A 19,935-nucleotide genomic window follows, 5' to 3' on the forward strand; every position below is an offset into this window, starting at 1 on the left:
TCGCCAACCCCGGGCACCGCCCACCGCGCGTTCTGTCACGTGAGGCGGCTCGGCCAACCGCGTGCGTCCGGCGCCTCGGGCTGACCCGCGCGCCCTTCGGGGCAAGTTCACGTGACGGTGCGCTGATGGTCACGTGATGGACTGGCGGGGCCGGAGAGAAGGAAGCGGCGGAGGATGGCGGAGAAGTTCCAGCCCAGCGGTACCACCTGCAGGGAGAGCGCGGTGGAGTGCGGGGGGCGGGGCTTGGGAGTTGAGAGGCCTTTCTTAGCCCCGCCCCCTTCCTTGCTGTCACGGGGTGGGAGGGCGCTGTTGCCAAGGAAACGAGGGTTGATATCCAGAAGGGCGGGGCTTGCTTTCGAGGGGAGGGTTGATATCCAGAAGGGGGAGGGGCCTGCTGCTAAGTGTGGTGGGGGGACTTGCCTTGGGGGGGAGGGGCTTGTTGCTGGGGATGGTGGGTGGAGCTCGCCTTAAATGGGAGTGGCTGCTGCTAGGAGTGGTGGGTGGGGCTTGCATTGGAGGGGAGGGGCTTGTTGCTAGGTGTGGGTGGAGCTTGCCTTAAATGGGAGGGGTCTGCTGCTAGGTGTGGTGGGTGGGGCTTGCTTGGAGGGGTGGGGTTTGTTGCTAGGTGTGGGTGGAGCTTGCCTTAAATGGGAGGGGTCTGCTGCTAGGTGTGGTGGGTGGGGCTAGCCTTGGAGGGTGGGGCTTGTCTATAAATGGGAGGGGTCTGCTGCTAGGTGTGGTGGGTGGGGCTTGCCTTGGAGGGGCGGGGCATGTCTATAAATGGGAGGGTCTGCTACTAGGTGTGGTGGGTGGGGCTTGCTTAGAGGGGTGGGGCTTGTTGATGGGTGTGGGTGGGGCTTGCTTTAAATGGGAGGGGTCTGCTACTAGGTGTGGTGGGTGGGGCTTGCCTTGGAGGGGCGGGGCTTGTCTATAAATGGGAGGGGTCTGCTGCTAGGTGTGGTGGGGGGGCTTGCCTTGGAGGGGCAGGGCTTCTGTCATGTGTGGAGGGGTCTGTGGCCAGGGAGACAGTCTTGGTGGTGGTGGTGCCCTAGCCACCTGTCCCCCGCCTTGTGTTCCTGCGTCTCTAACTCTGCTTCCTCCCTCCCTCTCCAGAGCACCAGCACCTGCGCTACAACCCCTTGCGTGATGACTGGGTGCTGGTCTCAGCCCACCGCATGCGGCGCCCGTGGCAGGGGCAGGTGGAGAAGCCGCCCCAGGAGGACATCCCACGCTGTGATCCGGGCAACCCTTTGTGCCCTGGAGCCAAGAGAGCCAATGGCCAGGTATTGCATTGCCAGGGGCAGGGAGGGCGATACAGGCCCCTTGGGCTGCGTAGTCCACCCTCAGTCCTCAATGCTGTTTACCTACCCACCAGAGCGGTACCTATTTATCTACTTGCACTTTGACGTGCTTTCAAACTGCTAGGTTGGCAGGAGCAGGGACTGAGCAACGGGAGCTCACCCTGTCGCGGGGATTCGAACCGCCGACCTTCTGATCGGCAAGTCCTAGGCTCTGTGGTTTAACCCACAGCGCCACCTGCGTCCCTATAACGGAGACCATAAATCAGTTCATAACCATCAGTTGTGTTTATTTATCACTTTTACATCCCACCTTTTCTCCAAATACTTAAGGAGGAATGCCTGCCTGTGTTCCTCCCCAGTTTTAACCTCATAGTAACTCTATGAATTAGGCTAGGCTGAGAGACAGTGACTGGCCTAAATTCACCCACCTAAGGGCATGGATACGAGGGGATTTTAACCTTGGTTTCCCAGGTCCTAGTCCAACACTCTAACCACTACACCACACTGGCTAATCGATCCCCTATATGTAGTGAAGCAGAAAGAGCCTGTTATCTTGTGCCTGTGATTTTTTTTTTTTAATCCTCTTCCATCAGTGTCTGCAGGACAGTCAAAAGCCAGCGTGAGGCTTTACACAGAAACATCAGGCAGTAGTGCGGTGGGGTTAATTTTTTTTACTGTCCAGCACAGCTCTTTGAAATCATTCTGCTCTCCACCATCACCCCTTGAGAACCATTTTCAAACAAGTTCCTCTGGAAAATAGCACATCCTAGCCAACTTGAAATATTGGAATCCCAATAAAGCAGAATTCTGGTTCTCATTGAATTTTATGTTTGCAGGTATGACTGACTCTCTCTTTCCTGTCCTCTCAATTGTTGGGGAATTTCCTCCCTGGTCCTAAAGACTAAAATCTTGGAAATGTTTGGTAGAGAGTTGAAACTAAAGTTGCGGCCCTACAGTCTTGCAGCTCAGCAGCCTGACTGCAATCTGTGTTTTGCTGTGTTTGTCCTCACGCAGGTGAATCCCCACTACGAGAGCACGTTTGTCTTTGACAACGACTTCCCTGCGCTGCAGCCAGATGCCCCGGAGCCTGGTAAGAATTCGCCTGGTTTTTCTTATTAGCACTTAACCATTTACCACGGAAGATGAGGCTCAATGAGAACCCATTTAACGATTCCTCCTCTGCAGGTAATGAGCCAGTATCCTTTGTTAATATAGTGAATAGCTTCCAGTTAGGGTTGCTGTGTGTTCTTGTTTCTGGCTACCTGTTCAGCCGTAAGGATTCCCGCAGTTAAAAGCAGAAGGGCCTTGTCAGGAAAAAAAAAAGAGAGACAGGTGGCAGTTCTACTGCAGGTTGCAGCATTTTTTCAAAGTTGAGGGTCTGTGACTTAGCTGGAAAATGTTAGCTGCCCAAGGATGTCCCAGGGGACTGTGGATGGAGGGAAAGGAGCTCATCTTGGTTGGATTTGTTTCAAAGGCTCATCCTGATGTGACAAAAGTTGCTAAAGTACTCCGAGAGGGGCTCTTGTCTTTTCTGTCAGGCAGGATGCAATGTAACATGAGAAGAGGCTTTTCTTTTAAAAAAATAAAATTTAACATAATTATTACAAAATACAAACAAAATACTGCAAATACATATATACATATATATTTCAGATAAGCACACATATATAAAAAAGAACAAAAAAGAGAAAAGGAGGAAAAGAAAAAAGAAAAAATAAGGGGAAAAGGAAGAATAAGAAAAGTTGGAAGAATTTCTTCCAGATTTATTCTACAAATATCTCAATAATAAAATTTCATTGATTGGCTTATTTCATTGATTGACTTTCATTGCTTACACTGCAGTTCCTATATACATTTTAAGCAAAATTGTATCTGATATCCCGTATTTTCTCCAAACAATCTCGTACAAATAGTCTAATCAATAAATTTTCTATATCTTTCATAAATCTATTCTAAACACAACCAATACAATACAAAGATTAAGTGTAAGGTATTGGCACGGGAAGAGTCTTGCTGGATGAGGCCAAGGGCCCATCCAGTCCAGCATTCCATTCCAGGGGTTGGGCGGGTGCTCTTGGGGAGCGCCCCAATTGACTTACTGCTTCTGTGCAAAACAGGCAAGGCCTGGGACCACCTCATGCTGGATGCTCCTGCACTGTTGCAGGAGCCATGGTTGAAGTCTGCAGAATAATGGGATCTTCTTTGTCCTGTTTGCTGCACTTAAAGATACCCCTCCGTCCATGGAGATCCACTGGCAATTCCTGAGCTGTCAGCAGGCATCCATGCAGTATGACATCTCTGTGTAGTCTAGGATTAGGCACAGTTTCCCCTTGTTGATTTACAATGTGCTGAGGGAACGCTGCACCACCGTGAATGTTTATACAGTGGTACCTCTGGTTGCAGACACGATCCGTTCCAGGGTGCCATTTGCACCCCGAAATGTCTGTAACCAGAGTGGTGCTTCTGCGCATGTGCGAAGCACGATAGAGCGCTTCTGCGCATGCGCGAACCACGCAGAATGCTTTGCGCGCAGCGAAACCCAGAAGTAAACACTTCCAGGTTTGCTGCATTTTTAACCTGAAAAAACGCAACATGAAGCATTTGCAAGAGGAGGTATGACTGTACAAACCTCTCGCTTGCCCTTCACAGCATGCACCATATACATTGGACCTGGAAGTCCCTCCTGAGTGGGGGCAGCAGAGTTCACTGCAGGAGATGGCGGGTGGGATTGCAGTTGTGCAGTAGCACTGATGACAAGTCCCTGTGGGGTCTGGGGGAGGCTGACTTCGCAGCTGTGCAACCTCCTGGTGTGCTGGCTTCTTTCCGCCTTTCCTGGATTGCACCCGTTGCCCGCCTCCCTGCGTTTCTCACTGGATTTCCTCTCCTTCTCCAGATGCTGGCGACCACCCCTTGTTCCGTGCAGCGTCCGCTCGAGGCGTGTGGTAAATCTGGCTCCTTGTGTTCCCCAGCCCTTCCCCCCTGCTGAGCCGAATGGCTGGCTTTAGGGTTGCCTTGTATTGCTTTTTTTCACTTCTTGGCCCACTCCTCCTCTCTGCCTTTTCCAAAAACTGCGAACAGTTTTTGCAGAGTAAGGATTCCTAGGCTTGTCTTGCCTTGCCTCCATCTTATCATGATTTGCCCAACAGTCTGGCTTTCCACTTCCATATGCATGACTTCAACCAAGTTAGCCGCTTTGATTTCTAGTCCCAGGGATCTCAAGGCCATCTCTGCTGTTTTAATCTTTTTGTAAACCGCTTTGTGTTTAAATACAACCCGCAGTGTTCGCAACCCACAGTGGCGCATCTGCACACATACAGGTTGCAATTAAGCGCTTCTGCGCATGCACAAAGTGCAATTTAGCGCTCCTGCGCATGCATGACCGCCAAAACCCGGAAGTAACCCGTTCCGGTACTTCTGGGTTTCAGCGGTCCATAACCTGAAAAAACGCAACCTGAAGGGTCTGTAACCCAAGGTATGACTGTAATTAAGCAGTGTACTTTCTATGAATTAAAATGTGGAGTTGTTTGCTCTGCAGCCACTTAGGAGTGGCATACCTCATTCAGATCTGTCCTGTACTTGGGATGCAGACTAGTCTGGATTATGGGGTGGATTTGATAACCTGGGTCCTTCCAGCGAATTGATTCTAGGATCTCTGCTCCTTCTCCTTTTTCCTTTCCTCCCAGCAAAGTGATGTGCTTCCACCCCTGGTCTGACATGACTCTGCCTCTCATGTCACTTGCTGAGATCCGCAGCGTGATTGACAAGTGGTCAGAGATAGCTGTGGAGCTGGGTGCCTCTTACTCCTGGGTGCAGGTCAGTTGCTGAAAGGACCTACCTTGGCCAACCACCACAACCCCTCCTGCCCTCAAGACTTCGTTTTTACTAACCCTCACATTATTGAAATTGAAATACTTTGTTGTCACTTGTACAGTTGAGATTACACAAGCACCCCCCACTCAGCTCTCTTAGTCTTAATTCCCCTCGTTTGCTGACGCACACCCACCAAACCCGAAAGTCACTTGCCATGTTGTTATCTTTTCATTCAGCAGCCTAACAGTCCACGGATAGAAGCTGTTCTTTACCCTGTTGGTGTGACTAATCCTGCTTCTCTATCTTCTGCCCGAGGGCAGGAGATCAAGAAAGTGCTGGCCAGGGTGTGAATCATCCCTGAGAATTTTCCTCACTCTCCTGAGGCAACGTTCTTCCGCTATTTCATCCAGCGGATTCATGGGACAGCCCATAATATCTTACGCTGTATTCACCACCCTCTGTAGGCACTTCCTATCAGTTGATGTCAAACCATCGTACCACAGCGTAATGCAGTAGGAAAGGACACTTTCTATTGTTGACCGGTAGAAGGAGATAATCAAATGTTGATTGACATTGTTCTTTCTCAATATTCTGGAGTCTCTGTTGGGCTTTCTTAACCACCTGGGTTGTATTGATTTTCCAAGTAAGGTCTTCACTGAGATAAACTCCTAGGAATTTAAAGGAAGAGACTCTCTCCACACAGCCCTCCCCGATGTACAGCGGAGCTAGTTCAATTAATGTCCAAGAGCATAGTTAAACTACAGAACTTGCTGCTGCAGAAAGTCATGATGGCTCCTAGCCACGATGGATACGCTCTGCCCCCATGGTTGGAGGCAGCAATGCTTCTGAATAGCAGTTACTGGAAACCACAGGAGAGGGGAGAGGGCTCTTTTGCTCGGATCCTGCTCTGTGGGTCTTCTATAATGGCAGCTGCTTAGCCACTGTGAGAACAGGATGCTGGACTAGGTGGGCCTTGGGCCTGATCCAGCAGGCTCTTATGTTCTTACATTATCGCCTGCTCCATCCCTTCTTAGGCTGCCCGTTCTTCCTGGAGAGAAGCAATAGTTTCCCTTTTAGAAGGCAAAAATGGCGAGCAATCTGGAGCAGGAATGGGGAACCCTTGGCCTCTATAACTGGCCCTTGGGGTTCTCCCAAGGCCAGACGCTCTCCTGAGCTGATCTGCCTTGGCATCCTCATCATATTTGCCTGGCTGCAATGCATCTTTCAGCTCTGTTCCTGCTTCTTATTTGCTTGGGTGTAGGCTAGAGAGGGACTTGTGTGTGTGTAGAAATCGGCTTACTATACAAAAGCACAGTTTCACTAAGAATCCAGAATAGGGAACCAGTTTCCCTGCCTTGGAACTTGGACCACTGGTCAGTTCAAAGGGGGTTTGAGAGGTACGGGTCATGAACTTGCATAAGATTGCTTCTTTTCCTCCTTGCAGATCTTTGAGAACAAAGGAGCCATGATGGGCTGTTCCAACCCTCATCCTCACTGCCAGGTAAGGAGGTTTTCTAGGAAGCTGCCTTTTACTGAGCCAGTTAGCTCAGTGTTACCTCCACTGACCGGTTGTGGCTCTTCAGAGGGTGGGACCCAAACCAGTGAGTTCAAATGGCACGGAAGGCGATTCCGACTAAACATCAGGAAGAACATGCTGACAGTAAGAGCTGTTGGACAGTGGAACAGACTCCCTTGGAAGGTGGTGGACTCTCTTACCTTGGAGGTTTTCAAGCAGAGGTTGGATGGCCAAAAGTCAGGGATTCATTGGTTGAGATTCCTGCACTGCAGGGGGGTTGGTGTACATGACCCCTGGGGGTCCCTTCCAATTCTGTAATTCTATGATTTGACATGTGGAATGTCCTCCTTGTCGTTGCTCTCCAGGGGACGCGGGTGGCACTGTAGTCCAAACCACGGAGCCTCTTGGGCTTCCCGATCAAAAGGTCGGCAGTTCGAATCCCCACGACGGAGTGAGCTCCCGTTGCTCTGCCCCAGCTCCTGCCAACTTAGCAGTTTGAAAGCACGTCAAAGTGCAAGTAGATAAATAGGTACCGCTCCAGCGGGAAGGTAAACGGTGTTTCTGTGCGCTCTGGTTTCCATCACGGTGTCCCGTTGCACCAGAAGCAGTTTAGTCCTGCTGGTCACATGACCTGGAAAGCTGTGGACAAACGCCGGCTCCCTCAACCTGAAGGTGAGATGAGCGCCACAACCCCATAGTCACCTTTGACGGGACTTAACCGTCCAGGAGTCCTTTACCTTTTACCTTTATCTTAAAGGTAAAGGTAAAGGGACCCCTGACCATTAGGTCCAGTCATGGCCGACTCTGGGGTTGCGGCGCTGATCTCGCTTTATTGGCCAAGGGAGCCGGCGTACAGCTTCCGTGTCCTGTGGCCAGCATGACTAAGCTGCTTCGGCGAACCAGAGCAGCGCACGGAAACGCCGTTTACCTTCCCGCCGGAGCGGTACCTATTTATCTACTTGCACTTTGACGTGCTTTCGAACTGCTAGGTTGGCAGGAGCAGGGACCAAGCAAGGGGAGCCCACCCCGTCGTGGGGATTTGAACTGCCGACCTGATCGGCAAGCCCTAGGCTCTGTGATTTAACCCACAACGCCACCCACGTCCCTACCTTTATCTTACTTGCTCTTAAAATGTTGGCCACATGGTGGCAATGTAAGCCTGCAAGTAGCCTACTGTAAATTGTGCCTGTTTCCAGGGAAAGTTGCATTGGAAGCTGCCTTCCCCTGAGTCAGATGTACCCTGACTAGCAAGTGACTCCAGGGTTCCAGGCAGAGGACAATTTCAGCCCTACCTGGTAGGGATTGAACCTGGAACCTGGAATCATGTTTAGAAATGCGTCAATAAATAGAAATTTTACGAAAGATTGACAGAGAAACTGAGGGAAGTCAAAAATTGAAGAATGAGTGTAAAATAATTTGTTGATTGTATAAAATTTGTGTGGAAAATGAATAAAAATTATTTAAAAAAAACAAAACCTGGAACTTTGTGCATTGAAAGCAGACTGCCGCTACACTTCAGTTGGTTAGACTCGAGCGTGGAGGCTTTTGAATTGACCGGCTGCACTGATGCATCCCTTCTCATCCCCTCCCTAGGTCTGGGCCAGCAATTTCCTGCCCAACGAAGCCTCCCTGGAGGACCGGACGCAGCAGAAGCACCTTTGCGAGCGTGGCATCCCCATGCTGCTTGAATACGCCCAGCTGGAGGCCGAGAGGAAGGTTGGGGACCTCTGGCGCGTGGGGAGGGTGGCAGTGGCAGCAGTGGCGCTTGGACCTGTGGCTGAGCCCCTCTTTGTGATCCCTGGCAGGAGCGGATTGTGGTGGAGAACTCTGACTGGGTGGTGGTGGTGCCTTACTGGGCGGTGTGGCCTTTTCAGACCCTCCTGCTTCCCCGACAACGACACGTCCGTCGCCTTCAGGACCTCCAGGACGGGGAAAGAGACAGTGAGTGCCCCGGCGGGAGAGGGCGGGATCATGGAACTGGCACTGCTGCCTCTCTGAAATGTGGGGAGAAGGGAAGCAGGGACAAACCAAGAAGAAGGAATAGAGGGGGCATTCCCAGAGGAACAGACTGCCGTTGGCATTGTATAAGTGGGGAACCTGCATCGCTAGGAAGAACTTAGGTGTGAGGTCTTTGTGTGCAAGGAAAGGTGGAGGCACAGATGTTGTCAAGCTGGCAACTGTTCAGGGCTGCCCCGAGTTGCCCAATAACTTACTGTAACAAAATAATAATGATAGTAATAATAATAATAATAATAATAATAATATGTTTATTGTTTATACCCCACCCATCTGGCTGGGTTTCCCCAGCCACTCTGGGCAGCTTCCAACAAAATATTAAAATACAATAGTCTGTTAAACATTAAAAGCTTCTGTAAATAGGGCTGCCTTCAGATGTCTTCTAAAACAGTGTTTCCCAACCTTTTTTGGGCAAAGGCACACTTGTTTCATGAAAAAAATCTCGAGGCACACCACCATTAGAAAATGTTTAAAAAATTAACTCTGTGCCTATATTGACTATATATAAAGTAACTCTCTTTAATAGGAATCAAATAAACACAAAGAAAGTATTTTATAATTACTTTATTATGAAATAGTAAGTAAACAGAAATATGAAAAATTATAAAATACTTTATTCAGTGCGCCTTTTGTCCCTCTCCTCGAAATGCTCCAACTCAATGTTCCTCCGCGGGCTGGCCATTGGAGAGCCGTGTCGCCCACACCGCAGCCCAATACAATATGAACCCTCCCCTCGCAAGCGGCAACCCCTCCACACTCCCCACCTTAAGCCTCCACACGCGGCCTGCCCAAAGAGATGCCCGCCCGCGCGCGAGGGGATCCTTTACCTCAGCATCCCGCCAAAAAAAAAAAAAAAGGGCGGGAGACTGCGGTCCCTCAGAGGCTGGGCGTTAGGAAGAAGCAGCCGCCTTCATCCAAGCAGGAGCAGAAGCAGCTGTAGCTGTAGTAGCGCCAAGCTGTGCCGGGGACTCCGTGCCCATGAGGGGAGGGAGGGGAGAGAGAGGAGAGGCAGCAGGTCGCCCTCTTAAGTCACGCGCGCGCAGGCACCACCACGCATCCCTTGCGCCCTCTCGCAGAGCCCCTGCTCAGCACCTCCCGCCTCGGGGACGCCCGTCATGAGCCGCTGAGAGGCCGCCAAGCCTCCAGGCTGCTCCCATTCAGCCTTAGGCGCGCGCCCGCCTCGGGAAAAGCGGTGCTGGGAGGCGGAGAGAGAGAGAGAGAGAGGACGCCGCTGAGAGGCCGCCAAGCCTCCAGGCTGCTCCCATTCAGCCTTAGGCGCGCGCCCGCCTCGGGGAAAGCGGTGCTGGGAGGCGGAGAGAGAGAGAGAGAGAGAGAGAGAGAGAGGACGCCGCTGGCCGCGTCCCACCCTCAGTCAGTCGGCTCGGAGCTACTGAGGAGAGGGAGGTGGGGACGACGGCGCGTCTGTTCCGCTCGGGGCCAGCGCGCCCCCGCCCCCCTCTCCAGAATCCCCAACTAAATACGATGCGCTAAGGGAGGGGGGAGAACCCACCCACAAAGAGGACGCCTTTCTGCAGGGCGCCTAAGGCCTCTCGCCGCCCGACTCGCCCGCCTCCCTCCCACGGCACACCAGGCAACGTCTCGCGGCACACTAGTGTGCCGCGGAACACCGGTTGGGAAACACTGTTCTAAAAGTCTGGTATAGTGCTACCTTGGGTTACATACGCTTCAGGTTACATACGCTTCAGGTTACAGACTCCCCTAACCCAGAAATAGGACCTCGGGTTAAGAACTTTGCTTCAGAATGAGAACAGAAATTGTGCTCTGGCGGCGTGGCGGCAGCAGGAGGCCCCATTAGCTAAAGTGGTGCTTCAGGTTAAGAACAGTTTCAGGTTAAGAATGGACCTCTGGAACGAATTAAGTTCTTAACCCGAGGTACCACTGTAGTTGTTTTTCTCTTTGACATCTGGTGGAAGGTCGTTCCACAGGGCAGGTGCCACTACCAAGAAGGCCCTCTGCCTGGTTCCCTGTAGCTTGGCTTCTTGCAGCGAGGGAACTGCCAGAAGGCCCTTGGAGCAATGGGGGTGGAGATGCTCCTTCAGGTATACTGGACCATTTAGGGCTTTCAAGGTCAGCATCAACACTTTGAATTGTGCTCGGAAACGTACTGGGAGCCACTGTAGGTCTTTCAAGACCAATGTTATGTGGTCTCGGCTGCCACTCCCAGTCACCAGTCTAGCTGCCGCATTCTGGATTAGTTGTAGTTTCCGGGTCACCTTCAAAGGTAGCCCCACGTAGAGCGCGTTGCAGTAGTTCACGGTGAGTCCTGGCACCTATTTTTCTTGAAAACAAAAAGCCGTGGGGCGAACCACATATGCCGCCTCAATTTCCCTGTAGGAAAAGGGTAGACTGTAAGTGCAATTAAATAAACAAATACGTTGTGTGGAAAGGTCACCTGCTGAAGGTCTTTGAGAGCAGGTGGGCCGGAGCAGCTGGAGGGGTCTTTTAAGGTCAAGGATAGACAATTTGATCTGTGGGGCCACATTCAAGCCATGAAGTGCCTCTTCCTGGTCCACCGAACATTGTGGTGGTGCTTGAGAGCAGCTCTCACTGTTGCCCTGCGCATGTTATCGGCCTTGTGTCTCAGGTGGGCTTGATTGATGGAGCCAGGTTGAGACTGTGGTCGGCCGCAGCAGCATCAGTGTTTCCTGGAAAAGATGCCTCAGGTGGGATTCCTGCTGCTGGCCGGAGCTTGGGCTGTGAGCTTTATATGAAGCATCTTAATCCACGGAAGCTTTCTGAGCAAGATTTCGCACACACGAGGCAAGCGGGCTGATGTCTCTGGGTCTCCTGTGTTTCAGGCCTGGCTTCCATCATGAAGAGGCTTCTCACCAAATACGACAACCTCTTCCAGATCTCCTTCCCTTACTCCATGGGGTGGCATGGTAAGCGTGGAGCAGAGAAATTTCAGGTGCCTAAGGATTTTGATTCTGTGTCGAAGTTCTCTTGAAGCCCGCTTGGTATGTATAGTTGGGGCCGCCTTGATCCTGTCCAACCCCCTGCGATGCAAGATTGTCTGGCAGCAACGCCTGCCTTACTCAATTTTTCCTTTTTTGTTAGGAGGACGGGAGTCTTTGTTTGCCCTGCCCTGTCCTCCTTGACCAACTTTTAATAATAAATAAAGAATAATGATAAAATTTTATTTATACCCTGCCCTTTCCAGTTCAAAAACCGGGCTCAGGGCAGCTAACGACAAATTTAAAACACTTAATTGTAAAAAGCAGCATAAAATACAGTATAAAAACATGAATAACAATAAAATTCAAAGTTCAGAAATCAAATTAGGAGAAATCAGCATTAGATAACCCCCAGGGCTAGCTGGCTGAATTGGTCCTACTTGGGCCAGTGAGGAGGCCAGGGGACAATTAGCTGTGGGGTCTCAGAGCGGGTGATCTTCATAAAAGGGGAGGGGGAGGGAAGAGAAGGGAAATAGAAGATCAGGCCGAATTTAGATTAAAGGCCAGGCAGAATAGCTCTGTCTTACATGCCTGATAGAAGAAGGTTAAATCCTGCAGGGCCCTGGTCTCTGGGACAGAGCATTTCACCAGGTTGGAGCCATCACTGAGAAGGCTCTGGCCCAGGTGGAGGGTAGTCTGACTTCCTTAGGGCCCGGGACCTCTAAACTATGGTTATTCATGGACCTTTAGGTACTCTGTGGGGCAGAATGTTATTCTAAAGCACCAAAGCTGCAGCAAGCAAAGGCAGCACCGTCTGCTGCTTGTGGCTGGAAAGCCAAACAGGATGTTTGTGACTGTTGCCATGGGAACAAAGGGGCAGTCCATTCTGTACTGAGCACCGGATGTTAGCTCAGTGGGTTTGTCATATGACCTGTACAGGAAGTACATGTGTGGAGTTCCTCTCTGTATGTTGAAGAGAGCAGACATGTTTTCTGGATGACTGCTAAAAGACACAAATAAAGACATGTAGATACGTTTACTGTCTGTGTCTGATTCCCCTCCCTGGGGATATGCAGGGAGGAGGAGAGAAGGAGAAGCAGTTGGTGTGTTTTCCTCACAGCCTGAGGAAAATCGCCGGAACGGACCTCGTGTTGTTTATCCTGCCGGGAGACGCCGGAGGGAGGTCTAAGGAATTCAGCCGGTGCCTGATCAGATAGGCACATACCGATGACCGGGTAGCAGAATTCCAACATTGGTAGCAGAGGATGGTTGCTGTTTTCATCGCCCTCTGCATCAAGAAGTGGCTTCCATGGATGCCTGAGGTGAGAAAGCTGATTCTCTGCAGCCAGAAGCTGACCAGAGCAAGCTGGAAGCAAAAGCCACGGAGCCCAGGTATGTGATTTTCGGGCTTAGAAGAGTGGATGCAGATTGAGTTATTTTCTCTGCTTCGAGGGAGCAGCGTATGGGAAACGGCTCCGGTTAAAAGTGAAACCGCATACCAAACATTCCTGTGGTTTCTTCTCCAAGGGATTGGAATGTACTGTTGCTAAGCGACGCCTTTCAGTGAAGGCTAATCCTCAGAGAGGAGAAGTGAAAGCAACAATAGAATGTTATGACTACAAAGGCTGAGGAGCCCCTGGAAATTTCCAACGCAGCCAGCGTTGAGAGCTGCCAGGTGCACAGAGTGTAAACAAGCCAGCTATTGGATTTTAGAGGCTTGTGTTTTAAAGAGTCAATGCAAGGACTCAAAATGGATGCCAGGAAGGGGGGAGCCCTGCCTTCTCCGCCCCTTTTGACCAGTGACAATTATGCATCTTGGTCTATTAAGATGAAGGCCCTGCTGCAGAATCAGAGACTGTTTGACGTGATTGAGAACCCCATTCCTGCAGCGCCAACGCGTGCTTGGGAGTCAAAGGATGTGAAAGCCAGAACTGCTATAATCCTGTGTGTGTCAGATTCGCAATTGATCCACATACAAGGCTTAGAGCACGCGAGAGATGTTTGGAACACGCTAAGAAGGACACATCAGAGAGATGCAGGTTCTTCAGCGTTGCTGTATTTTGAGAAGCTGACCAACCTGAGGCTTGCGCCTGATGGAGATGTTCAAGCACACCTGACGGAAATGAAATTTCTGCGTCAACAGATGGTGGAACGCAATTTCCGTTTGCAGGAGGAAGTGTTTTGCTTCATGGTGATCAACAGCCTGAATCGGACTTACAAAACGGTTGCCAGTCAGCTGGGGTCCCTCCCAGCAGCTGATCTCACGTCGGAGAGGGTCTTTGCCGTGGTTCTTTGTGAACATGACAGGCTTGCAGCCCTGGACGTGAAAGACAGAGGGAGGGAAGAACGGAGTTCTAACACCCTCACTGCTCAAGCTACTGGAGGAGATGCTGTAGCTATGAACGTTGTCCGATGCTACAATTGTGACCAGACTGGGCATCTACAGCGGAACTGTACGAAGCCACGTCGGAAGAAAGGAGCTAAGGCGAGCTCCACAAAGTCTGAGGCGTCAGACAAAGGTCACACCAAGCCAAAGGCAAAGACTGCAAAGGCTTTGATGTCGCTAAAAGCCACACCAGAAGCGGGGAATTTCTTTGTTTTGGATACTGGAGCCACAGTTCACATGACGGGACACAGAGGACTGTTTTCTACGTTTAAGAAGCAAAGCTTCGCTGTACAACAAGCCAACGGTCAAGAGCTGGAAGCGACCGGAATTGGGACTGTGTATCTTAAAAGTCTGAACTTGACTATAAGCAATGTTTATTTGGTTCCAGAATTGAAGTACAATCTGCTCAGCGCTTCGCAGACTGCCAAGAAGGGACTAAAACTGTCCTATGATGATGAGAAATGCGAGATCTACAAAGATGGAGAGTTGTATCTTTCTGCCAAAGAGAAAGATGGACTGTATTTGTTGACTTTTGATCAAAGTGATTACATGAAATGTAATTCTTGTGATTCTAACATGATTTCTTTTGCAGGTGTAGCTGAGAAGGACGCCAAGCAGGTGACCTCGAGGGTCAACAGAGCATTTAAGCGGGTGTATGCTGATGTGATTGGTCCTTTAGCGCCTTCTAGAGGCAATGCAAAGTATTACCTAATATGTGTTGATTCTTTTACAGGTTTTGTCTGGATTTATCTTTTGGAGAGACCGAGAGAAGCCTTAGAAAGGTTTAAAGAGTTTTGTGACAAGGTTAAAAATATGCATGATGCTGACATAGATTGTCTTTGCACAGATGAGAAGCCAACTTTTCTTTTACAGGAGTTCCAGAGGTTCCTGAAGAAGAAAGGGATAAGACACAAACTTGCAGCTTCCGAAGAAGCTTGGAATAAATGTGTTTGTGTTAGGGTGAACAAAGAATTGCAAAAGGGAATGCATGCGCAATTACTTAGTTCACATCTGCCACATGAGTACTGGGCTGAGTCGCTAATGTCATTCTGTTACACGTGGTTGAGAAAGTTTTCAAAAGAGTTGGGGAGTTCTCCTTTTGAGAAACTGTTCCACAGAAAACCTTCTGTTGCCCATTTCAAGGTTTTTGGGTCTCATGTGAGAACAGAAGCTCCAGGTGGAGTAAAGAATGCCAGAGGCATTTTTGTGGGTTATGAAAAGGGTCTCTACAGAGTAATTTTGTCTGAATCTGGAAAGGTGATTCTCACAAAATTTCTAGAGAGTGCTCCTGAACAGGAGAGAGTGATTGTTCACACATTTCCCACAGGTGAAGATGATTCTGATGATGATGATGATGATGATGTTGATTTTATTGAGTTCAGTAGTACTGATGATGACAGCGATAGCTCAGACAGCTCAGTTGTCACAGTCATTGAGAGGAAGTCTCACACAATGACTAGTCCCTCAGAAGAGGAGGACGAACCACTGATTAAGCTTAGTACTGGTTCTCCAGAGAGTTCAAAGGCTGAACCAGAAAGTAGAGAAGAGCAGCACCTCTTACGTAGGTCTGAGAGAGCAACGAAGGGTGTACCACCCAAGAGGTATTCACAAGAGTTTGCTTACTTAGCTGTTGCTGTTGTAAACGACCAAGGTCAGATTGAAGCTGTGTCTGAGTCAGAGACAAAGGCACAACAGAGAGTTGCTAACCAAGGTAATGCAGAAGCACTCATTCCTTGGAAGTCACACAACCAGAGAGGTACATTGGTAAAACCAGTGGCGGGTAGTTCCAAGGGTGGAACTGAAACAACAGGGGAATGTTATAAGTATAACAACTGTTTGTTTTCTTCTCTGGATGACGCTTTGCTCGCAGCACGCATTGATACTTTAGGGGGAGGATGTTATTCTAAAGCACCAAAGCTGCAGCAAGCAAAGGCAGCACCGTCTGCTGCTTGTGGCTGGAAAGCCAAACAGGATGTTTGTGACTGTTGCCATGGGAACAAAGGGGCAGTCCATTCTGTACTGAGCACCGGATGTTAGCTCAGTGGGTTTGTCATATGACCTGTACAGGAAGTACATGTGTGGAGTTCCTCTCTGTATGTTGAAGAGAGCAGACATGTTTTCTGGATGACTGCTAAAAGACACAAATAAAGACATGTAGATACGTTTACTGTCTGTGTCTGATTCCCCTCCCTGGGGATATGCAGGGAGGAGGAGAGAAGGAGAAGCAGTTGGTGTGTTTTCCTCACAGCCTGAGGAAAATCGCCGGAACGGACCTCGTGTTGTTTATCCTGCCGGGAGACGCCGGAGGGAGGTCTAAGGAATTCAGCCGGTGCCTGATCAGATAGGCACATACCGATGACCGGGTAGCAGAATTCCTTCCCAGTCTTCCTTTCCTGACGCTGAGGGTCAGATTTACTCATTTGGCCCTGATCCTGCCAACGTATCTGCATCCCCTGCACTACCCGGTACCTGACTCTCTCCCCAGCCTCACCCCCTTTTCTCATCCTCTAATAGGAGCTCCAACAGGGACCTACCTTGACGCCGACTGCAGCCACTGGCAGCTTCACGCCCATTACTACCCACCTTTGCTGCGTTCGGCCACCGTCCGCAAGTTCATGGTTGGCTACGAAATGCTGGCTCAGGCTCAGAGGGACTTGACGCCCGAGCAGGCGAGTAGAACTTGGCAAGTAAAGAGGTGGCAGGATAAGAGTTTGTAAAACGGGGCTTGGCCTGGAAAGAGATAAGTTTTTCTCCCTCGCTCATAACACTGGACCTCGTGGACATCCAGTGAAGCTGAACGTTGGGAGATTCAGGGCAGAGGAAAGAAAAGGCCTTTCCTCAGTGCATAGTTAAACTGTGGAACTCCCTGCCACAAGATGGCAGTGATGGCCACCAATTCTAGATGGCTTTACAAGAGGATTGGACCAGTTCATGGAGGAGAGGACTTTCAATGGCTATTGGCCGTGATGGCTCTGATCTGTCTACGCAGCAATGCTACCAAATAGCAGGTGTTGGAAACCACAGGAGAGAAGAGCCCTGCTGTTGCGCTTGAATCTTGCTTCTGGGTTTCCCACAACATCTGGTTGTCCACTATGATGCTGGACCAGATGGGCCAATGGCCTGATCCATCAGGCTCTTCTTACATTCTTAGATACACATTGTGAATGGGTTAAGAAGGCAATTTATGGCAGAGGTTTGTAGAAACAAGTAAGAAGGCGGCAGGAGGGGCAGTGGTGAATATTGCTGGAATATAGTCATTCTAAGTTCTTTCTTCTTTGGCAAGTTTGAGGCCTGGTTGGATTGGGGCAGAGAGACTCTCCTTTTCCTGGGCCTTCTCTTTGACTGTCAGGAGTTCAGCCTACACTTGAGTAGGACCCCAGCAGAGACACATGCCCGACTGGCATGTTCTCTCCCTCCTGGTCGATCATTTAGGAGCTTTAAAAGCTTTCTTGTGCCCGAACATCACATCGACCGATGCCAGCCGACACCGGCACACTCAGGGACCCGCAGAGTTTGTGCAACTTGCGTGACAGACCTCAGCAACTCAGCATATTGGCTAATCTACTTTATTTACATATAAACACACACGGAGCACTGCAACATGGCTCCCTCTCTTTCTAGCATCAGACAGCAAGGAGAAAAAGAACAAAGGACAATTGTCCCACTTCACGGAACACAGTAACACAAACATCCTGTCTCCGTCACTTCCCACTCTGTGGAGTCAAAACACACACCGTCATGTGATAGACAAAAATCCCATGACTGCAATCATGGACCAGGAATTCTAACAGTGCATACTCCAATTCCCTTTTTTCCCCACAGGCTGCCGAGCGCTTGAGAAATCTGCCTGAAGAGCATTATCAGCTGAAACGAAGAGAAACTTCATAGCGCAGAAGCACAACAGGGACCTTTTGGGTTTGGGACCCTTGGTTGATCACTGTGATTTTGGATAAAGGGGATCAGCGTGAATTGTTCCTGTGGGGGAAGCTTCTGTAATTTGGGAGCTGTGCAGGGCACGTGGCGTGGGCTGTGTATATCTTTGGTAGTCGGGGCTGAGCTGGAATTGTCTTTCTGCCCTGCTAAACCAAGGTCTTTTGAGGCCCATCGAGCTTTTCTGGGAGAAGCGTCCTCTCCTCCTGGCGAAAAGGCTCTGCAAAACCTTCTGGGTCCACTATTCCTGCAAAGGCTACATGATCTGTGGTTCCTGCACTACAGGGGTTGGACATCTCTGTGAACCCTGGGTCCTTTCCAGCTCCACAGTTCTATGATTCTATGACCCAAGCTGCTCTAATGCTGTATTGTTTTTAACACTCGATTGGGAGCTGCCCAGAGTGGCTGGGAAAACTCAGCCAGATGGGTGGGGTATAAATAATAAATTATTATTATTATTATTACTAAGAAATGGGCATTGGAAACAAGCCCTCCCAACACCCAGCTTTTAATGCTTCCACTGGTGGATCACTTCTGTTCACTGTGTCCTCCTCCCTATTGCAGGGAGCTAAAGGTATTAAGATGGACCTTATTTAGAAGCTGTAGTGGATGTATGGTAACTGGTGATCCTCACCTTCATCTCCTTTTCCATGCCTCTCCCCCGCCCTGGCTGTCATAAGCCTTCAGTTCTCACTGAGGTCTTGAACACAAGGAACATTTGCCACACATCTGTCCTGCTTGGGCAAAGACCCCCATGCTTCCGATCTAAAAAAAATGTAGCATAAACACTGGCAACTGGGAAACACTGGCCTGCGAGCGCTGCAATTGGAGAACAGGTTTTACCAACGGTGTCGTGGGCTTTGAAGACGCTCGAACTCAGGACGCAAGGGAGAAACGTGCTAAGAGGAAGGCACGATTGGCAAATCCACACCATGATCAACTCCTGCCTGGAAACCTATGTCCCCACTGTGGAAGGATGTGTGGATCCAGAATTGTCCTCCACAGTCCCTTATGGACTCACTGTTAATTCACTCCCCCAATTTTTTTATTCATTTTATAATGCAAATAAGGAACACAAACAGAAAAACAAACAAATTCTTGTCGTACCCTTATTTTTAAAAACATTTTAAAGTGGGCTTCCCCAAGTCCCACCTATCTGATTTTCATTTTACTATGGACTCCTGTTAAGACCATGCTCATGGAAGACAATCTTACTCGGCTACGAGGGATCGCCAAAGAAAGAAAAAGAATGTCCAATTTAGAGGAGTGGCCAGGAAATGGCTGAAGATGGCTGGTCCAGGTTGTGGTGAAGAGACCAAGTGCAAATGGAAGACTGCTCCCATGAGCTCTGCTAGATGTCAGCCCCATAGCTGCAGCCCTACCTGAAAATGGGAAATTGGTCAGTGCCACGGCTAGAGGGCGCTGAAATGTCCTAGCCAGAGAGAGCAGCTAAAAGCTCGGCTTGGCAGAGGCATCTGCTTCCTGCTGCTCTTTGCGGCCAAGGAGATAGTTCTTAAATGCCTCTGAATGCCTTCGGTTCCCCCTCTCCCCCGCCACTTCCAATCTTTGTGTGGTGCTGAATCAGCTCAGTGAATAGGCAACAGATAAATCTCAATGAAGGAGAAAGGGATTAGCAGCAGGAAGTTCCGCATGGAAGCCACTCGGTTGACTTCCTTTCTCCATCGTCTCCCGGAGCCTGAACAGGACAGGGTTAAGAAGAGGCATTTGGCGAGAGGCGGGGATGAATTTTGGCTCCATTATTGACCCCTTTTTTAAAAAACAAAATCCAAACCCTTTCAAATAAAAACGTAAAGGAAAATCTGTTCTACTAAACAGCCTGTTCTTTCAGTTTTCATCCGCTCAGTTCTAACAGAGGAATTTGTAGCCCGTCATTGCGTATCTGAGAGATACTAGAAAGGGTGGGATGTATATGAGCTTAGCCTGACTGCTCTGAACCTCCTCCAGAGGGCTGATTTCTTTACAGGCTGCTCAGAGACCCTTTAGACGGCAAAGCCAGGCAGGGTCCCTTAATGTGGGTGGTCTTTGAGTGGGTTTCATTTT

The 19,935-nt window shown here is 49.8% G+C and overlaps 1 protein-coding gene across 1 annotated transcript; it reads left to right on the plus strand.

The window, feature by feature from the left end:
- The first annotated feature begins 54 nt into the window (after nucleotides 1-54).
- On the plus strand, nucleotides 55-19,707 carry GALT (galactose-1-phosphate uridylyltransferase). Its single transcript, XM_081929953.1, has 11 exons — nucleotides 55-199; nucleotides 1,114-1,283; nucleotides 2,316-2,391; nucleotides 4,195-4,243; nucleotides 4,985-5,114; nucleotides 6,556-6,612; nucleotides 8,221-8,343; nucleotides 8,433-8,568; nucleotides 11,463-11,546; nucleotides 16,459-16,613; nucleotides 17,767-19,707. Exons 1-11 carry the CDS (start codon nucleotides 175-177, stop codon nucleotides 17,830-17,832), a joined length of 1,071 nt encoding a protein of 356 aa, XP_081786079.1. The 5' UTR covers nucleotides 55-174; the 3' UTR covers nucleotides 17,833-19,707.
- Nucleotides 19,708-19,935: the final 228 nt, after the last annotated feature.

This window comes from Podarcis melisellensis (genome assembly GCF_964234715.1).
Source record: "Podarcis melisellensis genome assembly, chromosome: 11".
In the NCBI taxonomy this organism is placed as follows: domain Eukaryota; kingdom Metazoa; phylum Chordata; class Lepidosauria; order Squamata; family Lacertidae; genus Podarcis; species Podarcis melisellensis.

What these genes read in the sequence shown, in the direction of transcription:
- GALT (XM_081929953.1), top strand. Translation starts at nt 175, where the DNA reads ATGGCGGAGAAGTTCCAGCCCAGCG. An exon ending in GGAGAAGTTCCAGCCCAGCG is followed by an intron (nt 200 to 1,113) that starts GTACCACCTGCA and finishes CTCCCTCTCCAG; the next exon opens with AGCACCAGCACCTGCGCTAC. An exon ending in CCAGGACGGGGAAAGAGACA is followed by an intron (nt 8,569 to 11,462) that starts GTGAGTGCCCCG and finishes CCTGTGTTTCAG; the next exon opens with GCCTGGCTTCCATCATGAAG.